At 42.8% G+C, this 12089-nt stretch overlaps 1 protein-coding gene across 3 annotated transcripts; it reads right to left on the reverse strand.

Moving 5' to 3' along the window:
* Positions 1–328: 328 nt before the first annotated feature.
* Positions 329–11656, reverse strand: LOC134393986 (triggering receptor expressed on myeloid cells 2-like). 3 transcript variants are annotated; one of them, XM_063119081.1, is made up of 6 exons: positions 11631–11656; positions 9509–9557; positions 7529–7873; positions 7011–7065; positions 2309–2475; positions 329–639 (listed from the first exon to the last, which is right to left on the reverse strand). In XM_063119081.1, exons 2-6 carry the CDS (start codon positions 9549–9551, stop codon positions 635–637), a joined length of 615 nt encoding a protein of 204 aa, XP_062975151.1. In that variant the 5' UTR covers positions 9552–9557; positions 11631–11656; the 3' UTR covers positions 329–634. The 3 variants fall into 3 exon arrangements, with proteins under 3 accessions (XP_062975151.1, XP_062975143.1, XP_062975134.1); XM_063119073.1 differs by lacking the exon at positions 11631–11656 and having other exon boundaries at positions 7529–7870; positions 9509–9710; XM_063119064.1 differs by lacking the exon at positions 11631–11656 and having other exon boundaries at positions 9509–9710.
* Positions 11657–12089: the final 433 nt, after the last annotated feature.

Raw genomic sequence — 12089 nt, forward strand, 5'->3', positions numbered from 1 at the left:
TGAGGGTGCTTTCAAGGCAGAAGGCTTCTAGTGCCACTGGCAACAGATATTGTGCAGCATTTCTATTTTTCCCTTAATAGAATATTTTTATGACAGGAGAAAAGACAGGAGATGTCCCCTCCCACCGTAAAATTCTATGAACGAGGCAGGGAGATAGCGCAATAAAAGCACCTACAGTCAGTCTACCCAGAAAGGAACTATTAACTGATCATAATGAAGTTCGTCTTTATTATCTTTATTTTGAAATCTTGTAATTATGTACATTTTGTTACAACCTTTGTAGCATTTGTCTACACAATTGCACTTTGCAACAAAAAGAGCTGAGAGAAAGAGAGAGAGAGAGAGCTACATTTTTAATGGTTTGTTCCCATGATACTGTATAGTTAAAAGTGCCTCAGCATGGAGCAACCATTTGACAGTCTCTATAGCAAAGCGGTTTTGGTTTGTCTAGCTGGCAAAGTCTGGCTTTACAAGCGAAACTGCAGCAGTCTTTGCATTGGGCATAGGGCACAGGATAAAGCAAGCAGTTCCTTCTCATCCTGTCTGTTGGAGACACTTCCATGCACCTATCTGTGAATTCTTACTTGTTCTTCGCCTTCCTTCCATCACGTCCCGTTATGACAACCATTTCCGGTTATGCTGGAAGCAGGAATAGGCATATGAGTTATAAAATGAAATGAAGCAGGAAGACAAATAAAACCTATGACCACCACTATCACATAAGGTTCTCTTTAGGAATATACACTAGCTTACTAGGCTTTTGTTTTTAAAAAAGAAGTTTATGCATATGGAGAAAAGCTTGAAACATTAAACCGCAATGTATCCTAAAAGCTCAGAAACAAAAGATGACACTTCCCCAAATGTACCATTTGAAGAATTTGTGATTTGCAAGCCCATTGCTTAATTTTAACATCCTGATCCCTGACTCATTATTTAAATGTCTGAGTTCATAATGCCAGGGAAATTATCCAGAAAGCACAACTAGGCATCATTGCTAGAATTTTAGGGGTCTCTAACATCCCAGCATGAAACTCCAGTTACCAGGATTCATTGGGAAAAGCCATGATTTTTTAATTGGGTGTACATTCTCAGTCAAAGCTGGCTCAAAAACGCAAGCAGAATAGACAGCTTCTTGGAGAGGCACAATTCAAAGGGTACCAATCTTTTTGGAAGCAATAGACAAGTCTAAGTTCTTGTACTGTTTCCAGTGTGGTCAGCTCCCCACGGTAACTGAAAATGCCCCCCAGCATCCTCTGATGTCACAAGAGATTCTGGGCTGCATGAAGGTCAGTTTTAGAACCAGAACCAGCCATACAAGAAGACTAAGAGCCAACGTACACATTATGCTAATCGCATGTAGCTGAAGGTTAGCTTTCTAGATATTCTAGTGTAAGCATGCATAGCCCTGATGGGGGAAGGCTGCACTAAACGAGTAGTGTACTATGTCATTTGGCTCTATGTGGCTGCCCAGGGAAATGTAATTCAAGGAACAGTCACTATGCTGCAAGCAACATTCATATTTGGGCTTTCATACTACACCAGTGGAAGAGCTATCCATGGCACCTTGGACAGAACCTTTAGAGTTCTGGCTGGTTCTGACTGAAACCCAGAATGGATTCAAAGTCCCACCGAGATTGGAGCCACCAGCTTCCAGTATACTACACTTGCCATTTTTGGCTCCTTGCGCTTACATGCTCCTGCTCTTTGATGCTACATGGGGATCTGAGATGCAGTCTCCATTTGCATATGGATACCCTGTTCTATTAGGTTGGTGCAAGCTATGAAGCCAGCCCTTCCCCATTCTTCCAAAAACAAAAATAAAATAAAACCCGTAAAAGAAGGACATAAAAGACTTCTGCAACAGCCTTGCTGTCAGTGCTTCTTCACATGGCACGTCGTTAAAGTATAGAATAGTGAGGGCCACCAGTTTGGATGGTTTTAGAAGGCGAGTAGACAAATTCAGGATGGATAAAGCAATCAATGGCTCCCAGCCATCTTATCGCGAGTATCAGAGGCAACATGCTGCCGAATGCCAGTTGCTGGGGAACATGAGCTGGAGGGTGCTTATTGCCCTGGGCCGGATATACATTACTGCTTTAAAGCACTGTATAACAGTTTTGACAACTGTATATGGAGTGTGTCCTGGGCCCCAACAGTTGTCAAAACTGTTATAAAGCGCTTTAAAGCAGTTGTGTAGATCCTGCCTTCACGTCCTGCTTGTAGGCATCCCATGGGCATCTGGTTGGCCGCTGGAAGAACAGAAACAGGCCTTTGGTCTGATCCAGCAGGGGTTTTCTTACGATATCACCTGTAATTGGGAGGAGCTGATGCCCATTTTCTCCTCTGCTCTCATCCCCTGTCGTTCTGCTCTTCTTGCTCTTGGCAATAATTAAGATGACTACAGCAACCAGGAGTTTGAAACCCAGGAATCCAGCCACAAGGAAGTAGAGAGTGCCTTCTTCATACGATGGGGTGCTTTGGAAAGACACAAATACCATGTGATATGAAGCAGGTAATTTCCTAGGAAAACATTTGTAATAAAGGTGATGGTGGTAGTGGGGAGAAACCATTTTCAATAAGGGCCCTTGTGGCAATCTTAAGTTTGCTTGACACAGCCACTGCCTTTTACAGTGCCTAAACTCCATTTGGGGCAGCCTGCAAAATGGCCAGTCCTAGTTTGTATATCGATGCGGCATTTCCTTGAATTAATTTTGTCTACCACAATCTGTGAGTATCTGCCATGCCCACAACAAGGGAACTTTGTGAATTCTGGCCAGACTGCTGTTCCTTTCCTGGAATTCCCAGTTGAAGATGTCAGTTTCCTACTAGTCAGAAATGCCGTTTCCAAGCTTGGATGCATGGACTCGTGAGGAGGAGGAGGTGGTGGTGATGTTAGAGGTGGTGGTTTGCTGCTCTTGTTACAAAAATGGGCTTGCCTCATTGGCTTTTCACAAGCTCTGCATCTTGTCATCTCTAAGGCTGTGTAAGATATGAATTAACCTATATTACAAGGACAGTGGAAGCTGGTGGCTCTGTTGTTATTATTATTATTATTATTATTATTTATTTATATAGCACCATCAATGTACATGGTGCTGTACAGATTACACAGTAAATAGCAAGACCCTGCCGCATAGGCTTACAATCTAATAAAGTTGCAGTAAACAATAAGGAGGGAAAGAGAATGCAAACAGGCACAGGGAAGTGTAAACAGGCACCGGGTAGGGTGAAGCTAACAGTATAGAGTCAGAACAAACTCAATATTTAAAAGCTATAGGGAAAAGAAAAGTTTTTAGCTGAGTTTTAAAAGCTGTGATTGAGTTTGTAGTTCTCAAGTGTTCTGGAAGAGCGTTCCAGGTGTAAGGGGCAGCAGAAGAAAAAGGATGAAGCCGAGTAAGGGAAGTGGAGGTCCTTGGGCAGGCGAGAAACATGGCATCAGAGGAGCGGAGAGCACGAGCGGGGGAATAGTGTGAGATGAGAGAGGAGAGATAGGCAGGAGCTAGACCGTGAAAAGCTTTGAAGGTCAACAGGAGAAGTTTATATTGGATTCTGGAGTGAATTGGGAGCCAATGAAGATTTCGGTGGCTCTGATTTCGGTGGTGCTGTGAATCCATGCTGGATTTCAGTTCGAGAAAAGGGTTCCGGGGAATCTCTAATATACAGGAACAGGTGTTTAAGCAGCCTGTCTTCAGCATCAGGTCAGTTCCTATGAACCAAATAATGTGTTTGATACGTAGTTTGCTGTACTATTTCCAGCATAGGCCAGTAGAAATTGCTGTGTATATATACTTAAACAAAATAATCCTCTGGGAGGCGTCACAATTCACACCTTGTTAGAATTTCCATATGATAATTTCTGTAGACAAAGTTTAATACCCAAACAAAAACCATTTGCTGCAAATTTTAAAAAATTCAAATCTTGATTATATAAGCAACAAATCTCAGTTTAAATGTTTGGATTGATAAAGGTGTTGTGTTCTATGTCTGTTTGTTTTTGCAAATATATTTTAAACTGTATTAATTTCATTAATTGTAGCTCCTGAGGAAGGATTACAACTAATCCGAAATGTCAAGTATTTTGCATACAGATAAGAATTATTAAAGATTTTAACCATTTTCAACAGCACCAGAGCTAGTCTCTCATTCATTATCGGATTTCAGTTAGAACCAGCCAGAACCCTAAAGGAACTATCCAAAGTGCTGAATATAATTTGGGGATAGAGTTCAGCACCTTCAATAGCTCCTTTAGAGTTCTGGTTGATTCTAACTAAAACCCAGAATGGATTTACATCTCCACCGAAACCGGAGCCACCAGCCTCCTCTGGGTGGGGGAATATTCACACTCTTCCCCAATCCTAACAGGGGTAGGCAATTGCAGAGGGCTGGGAGGCCACATTGGACTCCCGCAAAACCCTCCAGTGGAGTTGTGGGCTCATGGATGTTGGAAGCATCTATCTGGCTGGGTGGTAACAGAAGCCGGCACTGGGGGACATGCTCCATCATATGGGAAATGAACTATGAGGTGCCCCAAGGATTCAGTCTGTCTGTATTTTACATGCAACTGTTGGGTAAGAATGTCTGAAGTTATGGAATGCAGTGCCATCTATATGCTGAAACCACTCAACTCGAGGTTTAACTCTGGAAACTCCCTGCTTGTTTTATATTTAAGGAGCCCTTTGATCGATGCCTGAATGCAGATATGGTGTAGGGTGAGGGATAATTAATGGCAGGCCTGGCTGTAAATGTTTTGCTCCCTGAGGCAAAGGCCAGGAAGGTGTGTCCCCATCCCCCCTTGATTCTATGTACAAAAAAAGCTGACCAGAGTGACAGTTGACTCTTATTTCAACACTGGTGACATAACCGTATCCTCCATTGGACCTAAGGGCACCAGGGTAGCTTGGCGTGGTCACCTCAGTCTGCTGAATGGTAGGGCTGGCCCTGAAAAATGGACACAGAATCCGACCAAATGGAGGTGTTGAAGTATTGCAGATCATGCATGAACGGTCCTTCATGGGGTTACGCTCCCCTTCAAGGAGCAGGTATGCAGCTTGGGGTACGCCTTCTCCTTGATCCTCCTCTGATGTGTGGGTTTCAGATGATGGCAGTGGCAATGCGTGTTTCCCCCAACCTTTAGCCAGTTACAGGCTTTTCTCCTTAGCCTAGGGCATGGTGTGAAGGTAGAGGGACATGAGGTAGCGACTTTGCTGAAGCTAAGATGACGTGAGCCTGCCCAGTGTCTGGATGGGACACTACCTGGATGACAACTCTTGAGCTCCCTGAGGCAGAGGGAAATGGGATATGGAGCAGAGGCTCTCAGAATTGTTTGGAGGAGGGAAATTAAGTTTTTTGAGCTTGGTTAGATTAATGAGGCGCTTTCCCCTGCCTTCACAGTTCATTGTGTTCTGAAAATGTTTCTCCTGTCAAGTTGTATTTGTTTAACACAGCTTTTGGCAGGAATAAAATCCTCTCCTTTTCGCTGCCAAGAGTTTGCATTCCACATGGAAGCCTAATAGAGGGAGGAAAGCCTTCCTAGAGAGACTGGAGGCAGTCTGCTATCTAAAGGCCAAACCTAGACATGATGGCATCAGACCCAAGAGCCGGGATCAGGTTGCAAAATTGGCAGGGAGCTCCCCCTTACCCCACCCCCACCCACCTCTTACCCCACCCACACAGCTGAAACTGCTATTTTAAAGGCTCCTTTCCCCCTCTTTATGGGGCTCTACATCTGGAAGCAACTCCTTCTGGGAGAAAAATGTCTCCCCAAAAACCAGTTTGAGCAGGACAACGGTGGTGGGGAATGGGATCCACTTCCCCCTCCTACCTGCCCATTCTGTGATCACAGGAGGATTAGAATAATTTCTTAGGACATGAGGGGAAGATCCAGGGCCTTTTCTGTAGTGGCACCCCAGTTATGGAATTCCCTCCCCAGGGAGGTTAGATTGGCATACTCCTTCAGAGGGGCAGTAAAAAACGGTTTTGTTCCATTGAACTTTTAAATGGTGTTTCATCTCTCTCTCATTTTAAGTTTGCTCTCTATTCCTTGCAATCTAGCTGCTTTGGGTGCTTCACCCTATAATGGTTCTTCACCATTCTACATCTTAAACAGGCCTAGTAGGGTGAGGGTTGCAGTCTGCTTTTCTAGCTTCCTAAAGCTTTGACTCTGGCCAGATCTACACCAAGCAGGACATGACACTCTGAAAACGGTTTGAAAAATGTATATGGAGTATGTCCTGGGCCCCAAGAGTTGTCACTACTGTTATAAACCATTTTAAAGCAGTAGTGTAGATCCTGCCTTTGTGTGTGCATCCATCTGTATGTGCACCTGCCTTTTCTTGGTGCCTTTTCACACTCTTGAGTGTGCAGGAAGCCGTTGTGTGTCTCAACATGGCTCAGCAAAAGCCTCAGCTTTAGTTATGCAAAGCTGCCCAATGGTAGGGATGTGCTTGTTGCTCTTGGACTTGGTCTGCAGTGAATGACCGAGAACTGAAGGCCCCATCACATGACAGCCTTCCATTGTGATAGTGCTACTTTTCATCACCACAACTCTGCACACAGGGCCTATATCTAGTCCAGCATTCAGCTTCCAACAGTGGTCAGTCAGATGCTTCCACGAAGCATACAAGCAGGACTTGCAGGCAATAGCCTTCTCACCCATTGTTTGCCCTTAGCACAGGGCCAGCACTGTCATTAGGCAAAGTGGGGCAGACGCCTCAGGCAGCAGATGGTGAAGGGTGGGTAGCAGCAGTGAGATGTTGGGAGGACAGAGCTGTGTGTGCTGGGTGCTCACCCTAATCTGCTGCCCTCAGGTGCAGAGGAAGAAGCTAGCCCATCACCTATGTTGAATAAAGATTCAGCTGCCAGTGGTCAGTGTTTTGCCCTTTGCATCAGGCAACAAAACATCTTCAGCCAGCCCTGCTTTAGCAACTAGTATTCATAATGCCTTTAAACATTAAGATAATATAGAGCTACCATGACTAAGTTGTACATACTATACCTATGTATAGATTTACCTGGAGATGCTGTGTACTGCTCTAGGCTCCTCTGGTGTCTTGGTCTCCCATAGGTCTGGGGGCAGAAACACAGCAATTTAGCTGGCCAAACCAATCAGATTACAGCAATGATGAAGAAAAGGCTGTTGCAGCACTAATAGAAAAATGAAGGATATTACTTGTAGGATTGGGACTAAAAGCGCAATCCTAGATATGTCGATTCAGAAATAAGTCTCAATATTTTTACTGGAGCTCCCTACCATGTGTGTCTAGGATTGCAGCCTTAAACATATTGATCTTTGGCCTAAATTTTCTATTTCTGTTGAAATGGAGTGGAGGTGGGGAGTCTATTCAAGAAGGAAAAGGAGCTCTTTCTTGTCTCCTTTGACTTGTGCAAGATGTTGAGGACAGTGGTTGCTTTTCATCATAGTTTTTGTACAGTGAAGCTAAGGTCTTTACCAGGACTATAGCGTTGAATCACAAAAGCTGCTTTAGCCCTAGGAATTAGGCCTATCAGAACTTTAGGTCTAGGGACCTACCTGACAGAACTTTCAGCTTCACCGTCTGCAGGGTGTTCACAACCCCCAAGAATTCTGTCTTGCACTGATACACACCAGCATCCTGCTTGTGGAGTGGGTTAATGGTCACCGTGAGGATCCCATCCTGGATGTTGTCGGCGATGGCTGTGGTGCCGTTCTTCCTCTTGAGGAAGGGCATCCAAAAACGGCGGGCACTGACAACATGTTGACACTCCGTTGTACTGATGTGCTTGCACCAACTCTTCTCTCTCCACTGGTTCTCCTTGGGGCGGTAGGTGCAGTTGATGGTGATGGATTCCCCTTCAATGCCGTACAGCAGTGCAACATTCTCAGTCGCGTATGCTTCTAAGAAAGAGAGAAGGGTTGTGTTCCAATCTTCCACTTTTGTATTGAGAGGTGACCAGATTGCAATATTGGAACCGGTGTGACTCACATGTGTAGGGACTCCATGTATCCTGTTTCACCAAGGACAGTTCCCTATTTGAGGGGCTGCCTGGTCCAAGTCTGGTCTAATGATAAAGAACTATAGTTAGGGAGAACAGGAGCCTTGAAATTGCCTGTCAACAGCACCTGGAAAGCAGGCTGAGTAAGCAGACATGTCACCTGGGCACACACCTTCCCAGTATAGTGAGACGTATTGTATTTCTATTTAAATTATAGTAATTATTTCTAAATTGGACACATACATCATCATATGCAAATTTATGCAAATCTTTTGACCTCTTTTGGGGTGGTGCATTTCCTCTTTTTTGGCCATGTATAAGTGGCCACCATATACATGTCTCAAGCTTACTGTTGTGTGTCCTGAATAAATAGAGAGGAGATACCTAGATGCAGGATGACAAATCCTCCGCCCCTGGTGATTGGCATGCGAATTTAGTCAATATAAAAATTCTCTCCATGGTATTTAATCTGTGATAGAGCATTCTCACATTGCAAATCATGATCTGAGACTATAGTCAAGAAGAGGTGAATGTGCATCTCTGTCCATCTCCTGGGCAGAACTCCAGAAAAACCATCACACCCACACCCACACCCACACCTGAGCTCTGCTCCTCACCCAGCCCAGCTTCTTCTGCAGCACCAATTTAACAGGTAAGCATTTAACATGCAAAAAGCATTTTCCTTTGGGTGGCTTTTGGGGCTGAGTATTTATGTCGTAGTATGATTTGCTTGTTTATTAATTAAAGCAGATTTTATGTTTAAACTGTCCATTTTATTTTATTGGCGTTCTTTTATCCTCCAAAACATTCCCTAGTTTTTGAGCCCCTTGGGAACAGCACCATTAACACTGAGAAAAACTGTTGTAAGCTGCTCTGAGCCTATGGAAATTAGAGTAGGTTATACACTGAATTATAATAAAAGCAGTAATAATAAATCATGTATATGTGAACTGGCCCAGAGAAACACCAAGGACTGCAGTGCTTTTGGATTGTCATAGTTCGAGTTTCCATAGCCTTGCCTCTTACACAGACTTATGGGATTTTCGCTCTGTACAACTAGAGAAGACCCAGGCAGGATCTACACTACTGCTTTATAATGGTTTATAACAGTTTTGACAACTGTTCAGGCCCAGGGCACACTACATATACCATTTTCAAAGTGTTATATCCTGCTTGGTGTAGATCTGGCCCCAATGGTCATTTAACTCAATCCTTTGTACTGAGACATAAGTTTAAATACACAATATCCTAAGGCGATAATCCTGTTTCATGCAATTTACAGAGTGCCATGAGCAAACAACAGAAGTAAGCAAGATGAACTAGAGCTGCTTAGCCAAATAAAAATTAGTTTAGTAAAATAAAAATATGCAGATGGATTGCTTTTTAGTAGGCTCAGCTGTGCCTTGTCTTCAGCTTTGTGTATCCATATAATACAGTCCTTATTAGACCCATTTGTGCTATATATAGGACAATAATATACTCCTATAACCAGTTAATCATGATTCCAGCTAACATGGAAAGACTTTTAATTTCATACCTGAGAAGGAGACCAGGAAGATGAGATGTACAACTTTCTCCATCTCTGTCTGGCAGATCAAGAAAGAAAAGTTCCCAACTAAAAATGAGAAGACGGTATTGCACAAGGGCAGATCTTTTGCTTTACTAGGCACAAAGGACATAGAAGAGGAACTTCTGTTGCTCCTTATTATGGGTTAAGTAATATATGAGCAAAAGCTCTCACTGAAAATGTGGGCATCAGCAGATTCAGGAGAGGAAATCTTGAAGTTAGGCTCTGAATGCCAACCATAAGCCGTGCATGTCCAACATTGCTGGTGCTCACTGAAGACCCATTGATTTCCCAGGTAGCTTGCAAATTTCTGCATGCAAATAAAGATCCAGATTGTGTACATGGAGTTGATGGTGATCGGTAGGCCTTTTTGTAAACCAGCAATCATATTTTGCTATGTTTACACAGGAGACAGAGAGCATCACAGTCCAGGTAGAAGATCCTGATATGTAGAAATGCCATGAATTACACAAGGCTGCTGCAATAGCACCCTATGACTTACAACTAATCCAATTGCATTTTCTTTTCTTTTTACATACTTTCAAGTGCTAATTGAATTTTCACTGTGCTTTTTGCATTTCATTTCCCTCTTCCCTCACTGCTTACACTCCCCTACCCTTCCACCCATGTGTATATATACATTTGCAACTGAGAATAAACACTTTCTGTCTCTGCTGAACTGGACTGGCCATAACAAATTTATTATTTATATTATTTACATTTATGTCCCAATAAATGTGTTAGTCTTTAAGGTGTATTGATTGTAAGGCCCTTGGTTGCTTTTGCTGCAACACAAAAAACATCTATCCTCTAGAAATTGAAACCAGAGTGACATTAGAATGCCCAAAAGCATTCTTCTGTGACATTTTGTTTAGTCCTAATAAAGCTATTGCCCAACTGTGTGTTTTGGAGGCTTTTCCTTATAGAACAACAGTGCATCCAGACAGAAGGCTCCTAGCACTATTAATTAAAAGGTATTGTGCAGGTATTCCATCTTTTTGCTGACAGATTTTCTGTGCTAAGAGAAAAGATAGAAGAAGCAGTGGAAAAACATGGGGAGGGTTACGGCTGGAAGACGTCAACATCTGGAGCCCCTGAAAATTCTGCAAATGTGGTCTTAAAAAGTGGAAGTGGCCCAAGACAGCTAACTTTAGTTTTGCTATCCATTAACTCAGCTCCTCAAGAAAACAATTCCCAGCAGGGTAGCAGTGTTAGTCTATCCCAGAAAAAACAACCAAAATCTGTGGCATTTTAAAAGATAACAAATTGATTCTGGCATAAGCTTTCATGGATTGTTTGAGCTTTTGTACACAAGGCCGTTAATAGCTGTAACTACTTTTGGTTTCATCACAGAATTGAGATGTGAGCTCTACACAAAGAGCTTTTCCTTTCCTAGTTTACCACTACATAACCTGTAGGTGGCACTGTGCTATAGCAGAATATTTCAATTACACAAGAAGGAAAATACCTTTTCTTTCTCTTTCAGAAATAATACTACATTTCCCCTGCTCTAAAAAAACTAGGGAAAGCTCTCTTAAAAAACAAAAGCAAAAGCAGAGGATAATGTTATCATCCAAAGAACTTGTAAACAACTGTGAGTAAGGAATGATCAACACACAATAAATGCTTCATGTAAAAAGCATGAAGTTAGACTTTAAAGGGCTACAGAATCCTTGTTGTTTCTCAAGAAAATAAGTGTTTCAAAGAGGGCTCTGTAAAGTCTTGAGTGTAACATTTGATTATGCTTTCTGCGAAGTGGATGGTAGCTAAACTTCAGAACTAGATTAAATTAGCCCAGCGAACTCAGCCCATTCACCCACAGAATGGCATCCTACATATAGGCTAGATACATTTCACTGGCTGATTTTTTTTTTTTTTAAAAAAACAGCTTTCCCCAATCTGATGCCCTCCAGATGTGTTGGACTGCAATTCCCAGCATTCATAGCCATCCTGGCCAGTGCTGGGAGTTATAATCTAACACATCTAGAGAGCACCGGCTTAAATAAACAAATAAATAAATAAATAAATAAATAAATAAATAAATAAATCCCATTACAGTTAGATAATACTTGAAATCACCCAGCACACATACCTGGATCCTTGGCAATAGCCACTTCCTCTGCATATTTTGGTCTTGGCATTCACGCTTGGTGAGCAGACTGTACTTTTAGTTCCTTGTCTCTCCCCACCCACCCTGATCCTTGCCTTCCGTTTGCTTACTTTAGCAGTTCCTCCAGTCTGCAAATATTTTCTGCATTCCTACCACTTTGTCTTGGCTTTTTCTTCTCACAGCTGTTCTGTGTGGGTGTGTTTGAGTGCAAAGTTTTGATACCTTTTACTTCATGGCAATGATGTACAGTTGGTGCTGGTTTCTCACCTGCAAAACCCTCATGCCTCAACTGTGCCCAGTTCCCTGGATTTAGGGCATTGCTGCTTGGAGGAACTCGTCACTTGATGGACCAACAGTACACTTGGATTTTCACAAAGCAAGACTACATAGATTGGACAGGTGAAAGTGTGCTTTTGCACACTTGTGAAAGAACAGGAAAAT

The sequence above is a fragment of the Elgaria multicarinata genome, chromosome 1 (assembly GCF_023053635.1).
Source record: "Elgaria multicarinata webbii isolate HBS135686 ecotype San Diego chromosome 1, rElgMul1.1.pri, whole genome shotgun sequence".
In the NCBI taxonomy this organism is placed as follows: domain Eukaryota; kingdom Metazoa; phylum Chordata; class Lepidosauria; order Squamata; family Anguidae; genus Elgaria; species Elgaria multicarinata.